Genomic DNA, 15,406 nt, shown 5'->3' with positions numbered 1-15,406 from the left:
CAGTTTATACACTTAAGAGCTAATAGCTGCAACTGGATATGCATTGCCCAGAAGTAGTTCTGTGGGGAAATATCTCATGGGAGTGTAAGTCGAACTCCTCAAAACAGGCTGACTCCTGGCACCCTTAGTTCTTCCCATTTTTAAATTTTCTTTTTGCGTGACTTGCTGTTCTCTCTAAGGTTGCGATGGATGACAAGGAAATCCAGCATATAGGGAGTCTGTTGTGGCAGGTGTTGTATATTGAGATTTCCAGGGAGCAATATCTTCCTTTGTTTCCGGGCTCATCTAGTTAACAGAGAGGGCCAAGTAAAAGAAAGAAATACTCTGGCAGGGGGTAAGAGGGTTGAGTAGGTGTTTGGGGAGAATGTGTAAAATGTTTGAGAGGCTTCTTTTAGCAAGCTGCTCTTTTCCCTGTTTTAATTCCTTGCGTGCTTGGGTTTTTTTCCCTGGGAAGGAAAAAGGTGAGAGAGTATTGACTTCTGGCAAATGCGGCAAATGGGCAACGTGAACGTTAGTGGCAAAAAGGAAAGTGCACAGAGCGTGCTCCTCCCTTGCGGTGCTCTTTCAATTCTCTCTCTTCAATCTAGTGTTGCCCTACTTTCTTTCCTGATTTTTTCTTTTTGTCATCTTTTGACATAATTTTCCCTGCGCAACCCGCTCAGTCACCCTTCTAGCCTAGAACGTAAAATGTACCGAGTCCCCTTGTTTCTGCCGGCTCCGGCCTCAGGTGAGAGTTCTGCATCCTCTGAGCTCTCCTATGTGCGAAAATCAAGTTTAGATCTCATCTTGGCAAGTCTCTCCGCAGTTCACACTGATCCATGTAGCTCTTCCGTCTTTCTCGCAGACGTTACTTATCTGTGTTAGGCAAGTAAAGTTAAGGAATGCAAAGTAATTGAAAGAAAAGGGAAAAAAGAGAATGGACTGATAATCAAAACTTCAGACTTACATTGGTTTGATGGAAGAACTTAGTGGACAGGTGAATTATACCCTGGTTTATATACAAACATTTTTTTCTTAAGAATCTCTAAGTTATTGGAATTTACTGTAATCCCCCCTGGAGCTCCACTAATGTTTATTCTTTACATCACTTATGGAAGAAATTGATCTCTCCTAATGCAAGATCAAATTTTCTTTGTTACCATTAGCTCTTAGATAGTAGCAGTCTTAGAGGTGCTTTTGCTGCCTCTCCTACTTGATTCTCCTGTCATTTGAATCTTTGCTTTTAACACACTTTTCATTCTATCTTTCAGCAGTTACTTCTGAAATCAATTCTTGAAGAGTGTAAGAGAATTGATCTTTTTTTAACTAGTAGGCAAAGATAAAGAAAGATAATCAGCTTAGTCAAACTACTTTTAAAAACAGATTAATGCCAGTTCTGACTGGGAAGATGAAGGAAACTAATATGCCTACCTATAAAAGGTTCCACAAAAAATAAAATTAGCTACCATTAATGTTATCAGTCAGTGCAGGGCCATACATTGACAAAACGTTTTTTGGTGCTTTGGACTTCTGTAATTATAAGGTTATAATTGTTTGTTGCTTGGACAGAAGCACAGGTGGAATGAAAAATGGGATAAGCCATTTTCAGGATAGCATCTGCTGTGGAACCCTGGTTTGTCATCCGAGTGAAGAGAAAATGAGATTCAGTATGGCTCTTCTCTTTGCTTATTCTCTGTGATGTGCATGAGTATATGTATGGCTGTTTCTTCAAATTCAACTGCTTTCTAAACTGGAAATTCAGTTACCTAAGTTAGTCTTGGGAAGTATATGATACAGGAGAAGACAGAGGATAGTATACACCAGAAAATGCCTCCTTGAAGGTCAGCAATTTTTTCTCCTTCTCTATGTACGTATTTTAAAATTTCCTATAAAGTAGGAACCTTGCAATATCCAGCGTCAGGAGCAACTGCGTTCAGGGCAGCCGGCCAAACGTTCTCTTCTCCTCTGCGGTTTTTAGCTCAGCCGCAAGTCGACCGCGTCACCCCAAGTGCTATGTAGCTGATAACGCGTTGAGGAATAGGAACAAAGTACAACTAAGAATAGGGTTAAAATAGCTTTAGAGGGAAACAAGTTAGAATCCAGGAGAAAGAGCACAAAAAGAAAAGGAGAGGAGAAGAAGAACTGCAGACAAAATGCGAGCTAAAACTAAGGAAAAAGTGAACAAACAGGCGGCAAAACGGTAAAGGTCTGATAATGTGGTGCAAGCGAAGGTCTGTTCGCTACAAAGCTGAGTTATGTGGGAACAAAGAGTTTGAAATGTAAACAAAAATAGAGAACTTTGAATCAGAAGCCACGCTTGCATAATGTTAAGGTTGTGACATGGTGTGGCATAACCAATGCAGAAATGCAATAGTTTAGCAAAGGGAAAATAAACTTCACAATAGCTGACTGTCGGAAGAAAGAAAAGTTTGGTGTTGTCCGCCTCTCTGAGGCTAGCATTTTCTATGGCTAGAGAAGATAAGAATTTGGGTGTTTTTTTCCAGAGGCTATTCTTTCTCCTCTTCTGTCATTTCCATTTATCAAATCTTCCTTTTGTTTTTGCTAGATATGTCCTTTCAGCTAAGAAACTAAAGTGACAGCTTTCTAAGCTTTAGTTAAATAAGCATGTGTATTAAAACGTTACTTGAGAGTTTTTTCCCAACTGTTTGCCTGTGTTGCATTTAAAGAAATGTTAGCAGAAGTGTTATCACAGAATCATGGTATAATTTAGGTTGGAGGTTTTCTAGCCCATTGCCTTGCTCTGAGCAGGACCACCTTTGAAGTCAGATCAGGTTGCTCAGGGGCCTTGTTCAATCAAGGTGGGAATATCTCCAAGGACGGAGTTTCTACATCTTGGATGCCTGCTGCAATGCTTGACAACCCTTATTCTGAAATATTTTCCCCTTAATTATTTTACTGCTTAGTTTTCACTATTATGGTATGCGTGATATATCATCCAGCTTCCCCAGTTCTCCATAACATCTTCCAACAAAAATTCAGTGGAGGCAAGATCGAAGTGGGTATTCACATCCTAATTTAAGTGTTTACCTCATGTCGAAGTTCCCTAAACAGTCAACAGAGACAGAGATCCCAGGAAGATGGTTCAAAGCAAAAAGCTTAGCTTAAGTATTCAAATTCAGATCAGCTCTAAGCAGTGGAGCTATCTAACAAAGTGACTTCTTAGATATTTAAAATTGGACAGGGTTAATAGGTCCTTCAGAACCCCAATAGCAGTGCTTAAAAGCAAACAATAAATCCAAGCCAAGCAAACTGGGTATGAGTACCTGTGGCAGCCTGGGAAGAAAGGTGATGTAAAGCCTATTCCCTTACTCGGCACGTTTGTACTTTGTAGGAGTTATTAAAAGAGATGGTCCCATCCCTTTTCCGTCTTCTCCTAGCGCCCATCGTGGTGCTGAGCGCGTTCACCGTGGATCAGACAAACGGAAGAGCCAGCGCAAGGGAAATGGTGGGAGCACGCAGCTGGGAAGGCTTGATCCCCCTTCCCAGGGGTAGCAAGCTGTGAGATTTGCTTAGCTGGGTTAATTGAAGGGTTATAGCAGTCCTGGAGTTTGCTCCTCCCTTGAGTGATTGTGAGACGCTAATAACATTCCTATCAAAAAATAGTTGCCCTCTTTTGCAGGTAACCAAATGATGCTTTTAGAAACTGTTCTATAAAGTCAATTCATGCTTACCTGTGGGTTTTAAGAACTGTGAACGTTAGTAGCATGTTTCTTCTTACAGTCATCTTTTTTTGTTTTTAAATTTTGGCACAAGTTGTTGCCTTGGGAAGTGATAACATTTTAGGTGCTTATCTGTGCCTAGCAGCCTTACCCGAGGAATGCTAATGAGCGTGAAGCAGTTTCCAAATACTGGCAGAAATAAAGCGGAATTATTAGCACTTATATCAGAACGTTTTCTCCTGTTTTTAAACTTCTCTAGAAAACTCTGGAGATCCAGTGGTTTCCTCCAAAACTTGTTAAATTCAAGAAAAAGTTTGTTGCAGATTTTGTGAAGGTTTTCTGTGGGACCTAAAACAAAAGCTAAGTCTCCCTCCGACAACCCCAAATGTGTGTTTTGCCTTTTTGAAAGCGTGGGCTTGGTCAGAAAAGTATCTCTGAAGAAAGTCATTCTTGAGTTGCGTAGTCTGCACAACTTTTTAAATGAGCTTGCTCAGTATTCCCGTCAAAGGCAACTTTACACACGCGAGGAGCTGTAAAGCTGAACTTGTTCCATGGTTAACCTCATCCCTCAGAGTAAAGCTGTGTACTTTTTGCTTCCTGTGCCGTATTTAATTATCATTAACCCATAACAGCTATTGGAATTGGAATTTAGCTTGCTGGTTGTCCGCTGCGGAAGACATAAGAGAAAATAGCTGACCTCTTTTGCAGGTAACGAAATGATGCTTTTAGAAACTATTTTAAAAATCATAATTCATGCTTATCTCTGGGTTGTAACATCTGTGATCATCAGTAGCATGTTAAATCCTTTCCTCTCCACGGTGCCTTTTTTTTTGAATAGGAGCTGAACATAGAGATTTATATAACGTTTTTCCTAAAGTGAGGGCACTGCATGAAATGTTGAGCTCCTTTTGTTGGAACCTTCTAAGTTTGCACTTTTTAACTATGCTTTTCTACTACCTGAGACCTAAAATTATGTATCCCTTTTTTGAGTACTGAAAGCATTTTTTATTTTTTCCTGTCATGCAAATGAGAAAGTAAATGTAAAATAGAGATATTTTTAATGGACGAGAATGTGAAAATTACCACTATTTGAGGCACATCAGAGTACTGGGAAACTACTGGCAGCAGGATTATTTATTTGTGTAAGTTAGACTTTCCAGGCATGTATAAGTCCAGCATGCCACTGGGATAGTTTCCAAGTTATTGCAGAGAGCAAATCTTCTGGTATAGTGGAAACAAGGGAGTGGTATTCCATCGGTCTGGTTGCTCGCGTGCTTTAGGAGTGGTTGGTTTTAGTCAGGAGCTTTAATTTTAGGTTTGGGGTATTTTAGTATGGAACTTTGTGTCCCATATGACTAAGTTTGTTAAAGCAGTCATTCGGCTGCTATGGAAGATGTCTGTGAGTACCTGCTGAAGTGACTGCATAGGCATGAGACAAATGAGATATTTTATCCATGTAACTTTTTGGACAAATGTGTATTTGTGACACTACTTACTTTTTTTTTTTTTTTTTTTTTTTTAGGAAATTACTGTATGTGCAGCATTTGGAAACTCAAAGAGATAAGGGTTAGGAAGAATGGCATCATAAGAGCATAACTGTCCTTTTTTTTTTTTTTTTTTTTTTTTTTTGCGGCTTTGCCCCAAAACACTTAGTGGCAATAGCCACTAATTGGGGGATATCATCTACTTTTTTGAAAAAAAAGGTTAATGTATTTTAAAATTAAAAAGCATTGGTAAAGAGTACAAAAAACAGTTGGAGCTTGTATACGGCAAAAGAGTTCTCCTGTAGCTGGCATTGCTAAATAGTTTGTTTCTTCACTTTCCTGTACCGAAGAGCATTGAAAAACATTTGAATTGCCTTAAGGCCAAGTTTTCTGAACTATTCCCTACCAGAAGTGAGGCCTTAACCTGAGCAGGCGTGCCTGTCAGAATCCACTTGCTGCATTTCTCCTTTAGATGTCTTAAGATCTCAGTAGTTGTGAGTTCTAATGTGATCATTAGTAATTTTTTTACTTTTCCTCTTTGATTAGGACAAACTAGCCTGGCGGCTGAGATTCTTGTGCAATTTTTGGCTATTTAAAAAGAAGTATCTTTTTAAATTAAGCTCTATGTTTTCAAATATTGTCTTTTTATTTGCAGCTGCCAATGTGAAGTATTGGAGGAGCATTGTCTGAAACTTTCTGGGACAGAGAGGACTGTTTTGTTGCCTATTACTCTTTGGTAAGTTAGTGAATTGTGTTATTTTGATGAGACAAGATACCTGCTGAAAGTGGATTCTGCAGTTGTAGATTAGTCTCTTCATTAAATCAAGTGTTTTCTAAGATATTAGGCAAAAAACTTTTTTTTTTTTGGCTGCTGTGGAATTTACAATGGAATTATATAACCCTTTAACCTTTAATTAAAAAAAAAAAAAGGTTTGGACTCTTTTGACTGTACAGAGAACGTGACCGTATAACCTGCTCCTTTCCTGAGTGAAGTATAAATTTCCATATTGTTAGTTACTGACAGGTAAATGCTGCTGGGAGGTGTTCAGTTGCTTCTAAACGCATGGCAGGAAAGAGGGGAAACCCTGCTGTCAAGGTTTGAAAGGTGGGAAACTGGGCGTTCATCCTCATCTTTGCATAACTTCCTTCCACCTCCGAAAAGGGAAGAAGTGTTTTCACTCTGTAACAAGCATCTTTTGCTAGAGCAAGATCACCCTCTTTAGTGTTTCATGCTGAAATTTTCTGATACTTCATTATCAAAATCTTTGGCTTCCGATCCGAACTCTTACAGGACAACTGTGACACAGCAAATAGCTATGTTTTGAGACACCAGAGTCAACTCAGTTTGCTTATGATACTGAAATAAATGGAATTCAGCATTTGGAAGGGGAAGGCAGGGGAAGAATGTGAAACACCTGGATCGTTCATTTTTCTTCATCTTTTCTCCAATTTCTTTTTTTTTCTTTTTCCTAGCTATACGTTACACATCCAGCTGTATTGAAATATATGTGAATTTAAACGATCATTTGTTTTGTTTTGATCATCTTTTTGTTTTGAAATTTCTGGCAAACACGTGGTTAATGCTAGTTTCAATTATGTACATAATTTAGACGTGAGGGCACATCCTATTATGGAACATGATTAAGATATTCCTACACTAGCTGAACAGATTCTGAGGTTGCAACATCAACTAATCATTTATCCTTTCAAGCAGATCATAAGGATGGAGAATTAACAAGACTAGCATCTTATTTTTTTCTGTGTAATTTAACACATGTGAAGCTACTGTTGAAAGGATAGCACAGGAAATTGATAACTCAATAAATCTTTTTTGGCTGTACTTTTATCAAAAAATTTATTCCTAACAGTGCAAGCAAGTTTCACCGTACAGTTTATAAGCCATCTACTATTTATATGCTATCCTGTTTATAAATAGAAGCCTGAATTTGAGAGTTTTTTTTTTTTTTGAGGACTTTTTCTTGGTCAGTTATTATCTAAGCTGTATTTGAAGATTTCCATTTGATCCTGGAAAATGTTTTTTACTGTTATGGAAGAACTGCTGATTTGTCAGCTGTGGTTAAACAGAACTCGAATTCTGACTCCATTCAGCTACTATTCAGAAAATGCGGAATGGGCCAGCTTGCAAATAGATTTCCTTAGTCAGTTTGCGCTAATCTCATTTCCTACCAAACTGTCTTTGAAAGCAGCATGGCGCGTTAATTGTCTTTGGTAAAAGTCAACAGAGCAGCTTGTCGGAGTTCAGTATGAAGCATGTCCTCTTTCCTTTAGGTTATGTAACCTTGGAGGCGATGGCTTTTACAGCAAAGGTCAGAAATCCCCTTGCTAGTTGTCACAAAATCAAAATCACGAGTCCCCTTCTGCCTGTCCTCGGTCCCACTGGTGCGCTTCCTTCCACTCTTGCACTGAACCCAGTGACCGTGAGGTGGTGGGGAGAGTGGGATCAGCTTGCTGATGTGATGGGAAATGAATTATTTCTTTAGATGGATTTGTTTGCCATCCGATCGATGAGGTTCATTCTAACAAAAACTTTCTTCCTGTATTTGCCAGGAGTTTTTAGAAATACTTTAGCGTTAACAGCAGTTAAGGTGATGAAGCATTTAATTAGCCTCAAGAAGCAGCATGAGCGCACAGACTGTATTCATATTGGAAACAGTTTTATAAGTTATTGTACCTTTTACCTTGGCAATATCACAGTTTATATCTGATAATCATAATTAAAATGGAAACCGCTATATTTTTGCTCACACAACTTTGCCAAAATTCACTTAAGAAAGGGAAATTCTATTGTATGCACCCATTGTATAAAAGAAGATATTTTTCAGCTGAATACAGCAGTTGCGATTAAGAAAGTTGTTCTGTAGTTATTTGAATAGTCTCCGCTAATGGTTCATGTTGGATTTTTAGGATCACAACTGTACAAAATTTTAAAAGAGCTATTTATTTAAGTTAATATTTTTTCTGTTAACATGTAGGTGGTTAGTATGCTAAACTTTAAAAACAAATGCCTTACCAATCCAAAGTGTAAAAGAATAATTTTGTCACAACACAGTGCCTAATAAATTTAAACTTTTCATCAGTGCCACCAGGCATGCTTTAGATTTGTAATAAAGCTTATCTTTTTAATGAGGTGTTTATTTCTTTATTAATCGTGCTTGAAGTTGAAGGAATTTTCTGAAATAGCATAGTAGATTTTTTCTATTTAGAAGGCTTTATTGTCAATGTTTAAAGCTATGTTCAAACAGCATCTAAATTATCTAGATGGACTGATCCGGAAATGTTTGGTCTTAACCGCTTCAGCTGCGGTTGCTGGTGCTGGAACAGCAGGCTCCATGCTGGTGAGAAGGTAGTTGGCTACAGAAGGCAGTCATGCCACCAGCCCATCTTCAGCAGCCTGCAGAAGTGGTAACAGATGTTTTCCTCAGAGGTATTTATCTAAACATGCTGTAACTCTTCATCCCTCTTCTGTCTGGCTGTAGGCGTGACAAAGAACGTGTAAGCTAATAATTGCTTTATGGGTGGAGAAGGAGATTTGTGTTAAGTCTTACAGTTTTTAAACCCATCTTCTCTTAAATCATTAATCTTCATTATATCAGGAGATGCTGCAAAGATAATCCAGTCTGTGCCTTTTCTTGACAGATGAACTTGAAGACAGACGTTGATTGGACAAATAAGCCTGTCACTTAGCCAGCCATCATTTTAAATTTCATCGCACAGGAGGTTTCATTGAACAAGAGGAAGCTTTTTAAGTCTTGTAGATCAAGGACACAGGTGCATCACTTAATCTGAGAAACGTATAGTCAGAACCAAAGGTTAGAAGCTGAAACCAGATGCCTTTGAGAGAGCTGCTGTATTCCTCATTTCTTGATATGTTCAAGTCAAGAACAGATTTTTGGGGAAAGGTATGCTGAACCAAACACAGCATACATAAAATACCAAGTTGTGCTGTAATCAAGCATAAGGTCTTGGTTTGAATACAGGGGCTGAAATTTTGTGACCTCTGAGATATGAGAAGTCAAACCTGATGAATTTCTGGCTTGCTTAGCTTTAATCACTGTGATTCATTGAATATTCTTCTCAGCTACAGAGGGAACTCATCATATTCATATGAAGGTCATACGGAACTGTTTTCGTCCTCCCGCTTCTTCGAAACAAAAATATTTATTAAATAATTCTGAATTTTAAAAATCAGTATTAACAATAAGACTCTCTTCGTCCTGCTGTTGGCAGAAAACATTTCTAGATTTCCTTCATTTCTAATAACTTAAAAGAATCTTCTTGCTCGTCTTCATTCTTGCAGTCATGGAAATTTCTGTGCTGGTTTTTCAGTTTTTCCTTATTGATCATTTTTTGCTTAGTTGACAGCTGCAGATTTCTATCAAATCTTCTAGGTTTTATTTTTCTTTTTTATTTAAAAATGTGCTCTTATATCTAATATTTCCTTTATTTTTTCAATGAATTAGTGGCAGTTCCAGCTCAGTGCTGCTCATATCTTCCTCGAGTTTTGTACAGGTATATTTCTGAACAATTATACATGCTACTGGTTGAGATTCCCCTCAATTTATGCCCTATTTAGTGTAATACAGCCATGATTTTTAAGCCCAAGGCAAACATAATTTTCCAGTTCAGTGAATAACAATAATCTTTTTCTGTGATAATGAAGTCCAGAAGAAAGTTGCATTGTGTTGCATGCAATGTAATTTGTTAGAAAAATATCATCTATAATTTTTTTAACTCCCATGATATTTTACTGTGGAATGTGTTTACTGTTGAACTCCAGTCTTGGTAATCTACATTGAAGTTTCCTATAATCATACATTTTTTCCCCTATAATGCAGAAAATGCTTAAGGAATTGCACTGTTTAGTAGTATGGTATATAACGGACTCCAATCAGGACCCAGCCTGGGTTTTGTTTATTAGTATCTGGAGCCGTGTGGTTTATTAGTTAAAATAAAGGGCTCAGGAGTTCCAAGTTTTTCCATCTAGCCTAAGACTGGTTTGCTTTATTTTGAGCTCCTGTTTTGAGTTGTATAAATACCAAGTCTTGAGCTGAGTGGAAAGGGTGGCTGATGTGATAATACAGGCTTCGAATCGTTCGACAGCCCCACTCCCAGCTCAGAAACGTCCTCTGCCTGCTGTCATCTCCAGCCCAGACCTCTGCCACCGCTCAGCCTCTTCCTGTCTCCTGTCTGAGCCCGGTCTCCGTCACTGCCTGCATTATTCCCCTGCCCTTCTGGCTTGCGGGTACCCAGTGCCTGAGACTGGCAGTGGAGAAGCAGGCTATGAGATAGCAAAAAGTGATTGTGAATGCAGGCACAGGGGGCTTTTCTCTCTTTGGACTTTTCTGAGCTAATCTGAATTACCTCCCCAGTTACCTCGACTCACCACTCTGAGCTTGCTCCTTGCTGCTCCAGTCTGCAAGCATGAGAACTCAGCAGAGCTGGGGGAGCCACAACCAAACCGGTGCCTCAGGAGCACCACCACGTCTCATGCGGTAGATATTAGCGTTTAAGAGTTACTCTGTCTTGCACTCTGACACTATTCCTTCAAGTATCTATTCTAGATACTGTAATTAACTATGGGATTTTGAACCTACTTGCAAGCCTTTGGATGCTGCTTCTTGCCTGCTCTGGGAGCATAAAAGCATTCTGTTTATTGGAATAGTCATATTTAGCAGAGGTTTCAGGGACAGTGCAGTGCTTTCTCATTGATTGTTACACAGTTTTACACAGTGGGATGTTCTAGTCTCAGAATACATCCACCTGCTGCTCCTTTTCCCTTTGTAAATATTCTGTACAATATACAGAATATAGTTAGCACTTCCTGCAGTGTCATTGTGCCTGTGGGCTGATGAATTTGAAATGGTTTTTTCTGTCAACCACAGCACTGGTAATTCCAAATGTATTTATAAGTGGGATGGCATATGACCTGAGAACTGACTATATTCAATTGCTATATTTAACTTTATATCTTTTATGTGACGTAAATAGCAAAACCCATAAAATGTCTGTATGTTTTTTTTAAAAAAGGAAAGAACCTACCTAAATTATAAACTGAATAGCGGAGCTCAAGATTTAATTATATTGTATTCACTTCAGTCATTCAGTTCCTAATAGGGTCGGTTGCACAAACTTCATGACTCTATGCTTTTTAATATTTTCAGAAAATTTTCAGATGATAAAAGATTGGGGGCTTCTTAATGGAGAGTACAAGTCAGTCAGACAGAGTGGTCGAAAGCTCTTGGAAGGGTAGGTGCAAGAAAATGTATATCTTAATACATATAGAAAAAGCGTCATAACTATGGAATGTGGAATTCTGTTCTCAGAAATAATAACTGTGAAAATGACTTGGGTGCTGTAGTGAGTAGTGAGCAAAAAACGAGGAACCAGCGCAGTGTTGTAGCCAAAATGGGTAATGCAGTCTGCAGATATATAAGAAGGGGAAAATGGGCGAGGAGTGAGGAACTTCTTTAACTCTCAGTTTGGCACTGTTTTGACGGCTGCTGGACTTCTGTGTCCAGTCCAAGTGCCTGCAGGTCAGATGGAGTTTAATGTATTAGAAAAGAGTACGGAGAGAAGCTATGAGGACTGTAAAAAGATTAGAAGGTACACCTTCTGAAAGACTCCGGGAGCTCAATCCCTTTGATTATCATAGAGAAGATTTAGGGGGTAATTTGATCAAAGGTAGCAAGTATTCATGTGAGAAAAATAAATGTGGTGATAAAGGGTGCTTAAGTTTAACAGAAAAAGATATTAATAATCTTCAGAGGCTCGAAGAAGCAAAGGTTATGTTTTATGTCTGGAAATAAGAAGCAGATCTTTCTGTGTGGTTGTTAACTTATGGAACAAATTATTAAAACGGAGATGGCTTCCTTGTCACTGACAATTTAAATAAAAAATAGATCTTCTTCCTAAAGCATATGCTGTAGTTGAAAAAAATTAGTTAAGGAGAATCCTACGGTCTGTGTTACATAGCAGACTAAATGATCACAACCATCCCTTTGGTTTTATAACCTCTGTGTTTGTGAATCACCATCTGCAAATGACTCAGGAGAAAATTCAGGGTGATCTAGAAAAATGAAAATGTTTTAATTTAACGGATATAAACGGAGTGGTCTAATTGCAACATTCAGACTAGTATTCTCCTGGCCGTACGTTTAATGATGATTTTTCAGAAGGTACAGAAGGATCGGACACATTTTTAGACCATTTTGTCTCTCGGGAGAATTAGTTTATATGAATTTCATTTTTTCATAGTTACTGTCTGCTTGGGGTTTTCTGATAGCTGTATTCCCAACCTTTAAAAGTTAATCTGTATTTATTTGCCAAAAGAAAATGAATTTGTCTTCATCTTTATGCTTTTCTGGTTTTCCAGATTTTAATAATAAGAAGAGCCTCAAAGTATTGTGAGTAAAGACGAGGATTTCTCCTCCTATCAAGGGCCTGTCATGGTAAGCAAAAGGGTTTTGTAGGGACTGTTACAGAGCAGAATAGGCTAAAATCTGAAAAGCATTAGAGAACTAATGTTTACGTGTGGGGTTGTAGAATCTGAAGTGTAGTACTAGGCTCAGGCTAATGTTTTTTTTATAATACTCCTACAAGTCCTTGTCTTTTATGACTTTATTATTCATGCTGCAGGAAGAAAACCTGTTTCTCATACCATATTGAGTTGTGTGAGCGCTTGTCTTTGTAAGTTTGGTAGCTTCAGTAAGTTACTGATAGCTGAATTCTCTAAACAGTCCATCCTGTTTGAGTTTTTCACTGGCTATTGATAGGCTGCTGGGTGGTGAAGAAGTCTATGACAGTGCTGAAGGTAACTGTAAAGCTTTGTTTCTCAGGATGAAGAGACTCAGCACAGCCTTGAATGCATCCAGGCTAATCAGATTTTTCCCAGGAAGCAGCTGATCCGAGAGGATGAAAACCTTCAGGTAATCACCACGCTGCTCCTTGCCAGTTAAGTTCACAATAACAGTGCTTGAGCTATATGTATTGTCTGGCCTCTCCTGTAGAATTTGAATTTCCAATTCAGCACAATAATAGGAGAAACAAATTTTCTTCTTAAGTACTCACATACCTAAGCTAGTCATCTGGGCTTGCTTAGTGAATGCTGGGGACAAATAGCCAATAGAAGGTTATTCATCTTACATGTTTTGCCTTCTTTAGGATGAATTTAATCACCATGTGAAATGCCTTTCTCCGTTAAGTAAAGAGTAAGATCATAAATGATGAGGTTAGACTGTTTGTCAAAATGGGAAGATATTTTGCTCAAAATTTTCATAAACATTCACCCTTTTAACAGACAAGCAACCCTTTTAACATACTACTCAAGAAAATTAAGAGAAAATGAGGAATCATTTAAAACAAAGGCTACAGTTAACCTCTGAACCAACCTTACTAGAAACTTTTCTTCTTAGCAATAATAGCTAAGCTAGGCCCTTCGCAGTGTTTCAGCTTGTTTTCTGATGATGTATCCCTGAGCGGATGTTTACAGGAGGTACATGATTTTTGTTAAATGCTTTCTAAAAGGTTTCTCTTCCCATTCTGAAGGTCCCGTTCATTGAACTTCATGGTGAGAGTACAGAGTACGTAGGACGAGCAGAGGATGCCATCATTGCACTTTCAAATTACAGACTTCACATCAAATTCAAGGAGTCTGTTGTGAATGTAAGTGTCCTTCATGCTACTGTGAGAACTAAGGGTGAACGTACAGTGAACCTGCCTTTCGGGGTTAGTGGTAATGGAAAATCTGCTCATGTTGTTTAAACCATGTTTACTGCATATAATCAGTAGAGAAAGATAGGCTTCTCCTGAGGAAAGCTAGGGTCCTGGCTTGTTGGAGGAGCTTCAAGATACGGATCTGGAAGAGTTCAGCTACTGAAGTTAGATGCCTGAAGTTTGGTAATATCCGTACTTTCATGGTGTCATGGTGTCAGTGAGAACTGATTTGGATGCCTTCTTCAGATGCCTATGTATTTCCTTAAAAAGCTTTACTCTTAAGAATCCATTTTTAAAAACTGTTACATGTCCAGCTACTCATGACCATATAGATGAACTGTATTTATATAAAAACTAGTTTAATGGGCATGCTCCACTCCTTTGCAGCAGTGTATTGCTGTCATACAGCAGTCTTGCTAGTTACAATACCATCTGTGAATTATAGAGAATGAGCTGGGACATTATACACGAGACAGAAATATTTCTGTGGATATTTGTGGTAAAGCCATCAAAATAAAGGCAAAGAAGTGGAGCGTTATTTTTCCCCTGATGATGAATTTTATCCAGTCTTCTTAGTTCAAGATAGTTCCCAAATCACCCTGAGTAGTGGACAGCTGCCAGCAGTCAGTCATGAATTCTGTATGAGGTTGTGAGTTAAGTGTAAAACACCAATACTGATACATATTGTTCTAAAACTGCTAAAAGTAAAGAAATTAAAATACAAGAATGACAGGTGTCCATCCCGTATTTGATGGATACACAGGAGACGCAGTCGTCGGGGATATCACCTAGATCGCCGGTGCGCATAACTGATTTAATTTGTGATGCCAAAATCATTCCCTTATTGTTTTGTGCAAGAGCCAAATTATTAACTCTATAAAAAACCCTGTTTTCTAGTTATTGAAAACTATAGCTTCACATACTTTTGCATTGTCTCTAATCAATGTATAGACTTTAAATGTATAGACTTTAAAACGTGCCTGTGTCATAGTTGTCATGAATCATATTAAGTGCTCTTTAGTCCATGAATTGTCAGAATAGTAGGCTAATTAGACACGTTTGCTAGGCTAGTGAACGTCTGCGTTCAGCGTTCAAGCGGTACAATCTTGATGATGTAGGGATTTTTTTAGCAAATAAGGTGTTTTTCTGAGCATGGCATTTATTTTTGTCTGTTATAATGGCAAAAATTTATCTGGAAATTTAAGGGCCATTATCTTCAGCTGCTGACCCTATAAAGAAGATAATATGTGTATGTGAACTTGATTTTCACTTCTCTCATTCTACAGCCAGTCTTGAAATATAACTTGAGACTTAAAAGTTAAGCTGTAAGTGCCATTAGGCATCAGAATGGCAGCCAAGGGTCAGCTAGGTGCTGGGATGTCTCAGCTGCAGTCCAGTCAGATGCATCTATCCACACCGTTAGCAACAAAGAGAAGACCCATTACAAGGCATGTATTTTATAGGATTCCTTTTCCTCTTTGTGATCCATATATGGATTCTAAGGTGGGATTCTGTCAAGGAGCCTGTTAC

General features: G+C 38.4%; 1 protein-coding gene across 13 annotated transcripts in view; it reads left to right on the top strand.

Moving 5' to 3' along the window:
• The window catches only part of MTMR3 (myotubularin related protein 3), an 88,313-nt gene that overhangs the window by 27,221 nt on the left and 45,686 nt on the right, over positions 1–15,406 (top strand). For 3 of the 13 annotated variants that reach the window (XM_068911873.1, XM_068911861.1, XM_068911874.1), the window contains exons 2-5: positions 5,799–5,879; positions 12,537–12,612; positions 13,000–13,089; positions 13,709–13,825. In XM_068911873.1, the coding sequence (XP_068767974.1) occupies positions 12,610–12,612; positions 13,000–13,089; positions 13,709–13,825 (210 nt within the window). In that variant the 5' untranslated portion in view covers positions 5,799–5,879; positions 12,537–12,609. Of the gene's footprint in view, positions 1–3,813; positions 4,368–5,798; positions 5,880–8,422; positions 8,589–8,800; positions 9,674–10,533; positions 10,657–11,325; positions 11,411–12,536; positions 12,613–12,999; positions 13,090–13,708; positions 13,826–15,406 lie in introns of those variants that run through there. The other 10 variants (XM_068911864.1, XM_068911871.1, XM_068911868.1 and 7 more) reach the window with 10 other exon arrangements.

The sequence above is a fragment of the Struthio camelus genome, chromosome 17 (genome assembly GCF_040807025.1).
Source record: "Struthio camelus isolate bStrCam1 chromosome 17, bStrCam1.hap1, whole genome shotgun sequence".
NCBI classification, from domain to species: domain Eukaryota; kingdom Metazoa; phylum Chordata; class Aves; order Struthioniformes; family Struthionidae; genus Struthio; species Struthio camelus.
Note: the sequence above shows the minus strand (reverse complement) of the source record. Positions and strands in the feature narration are given on the sequence as shown.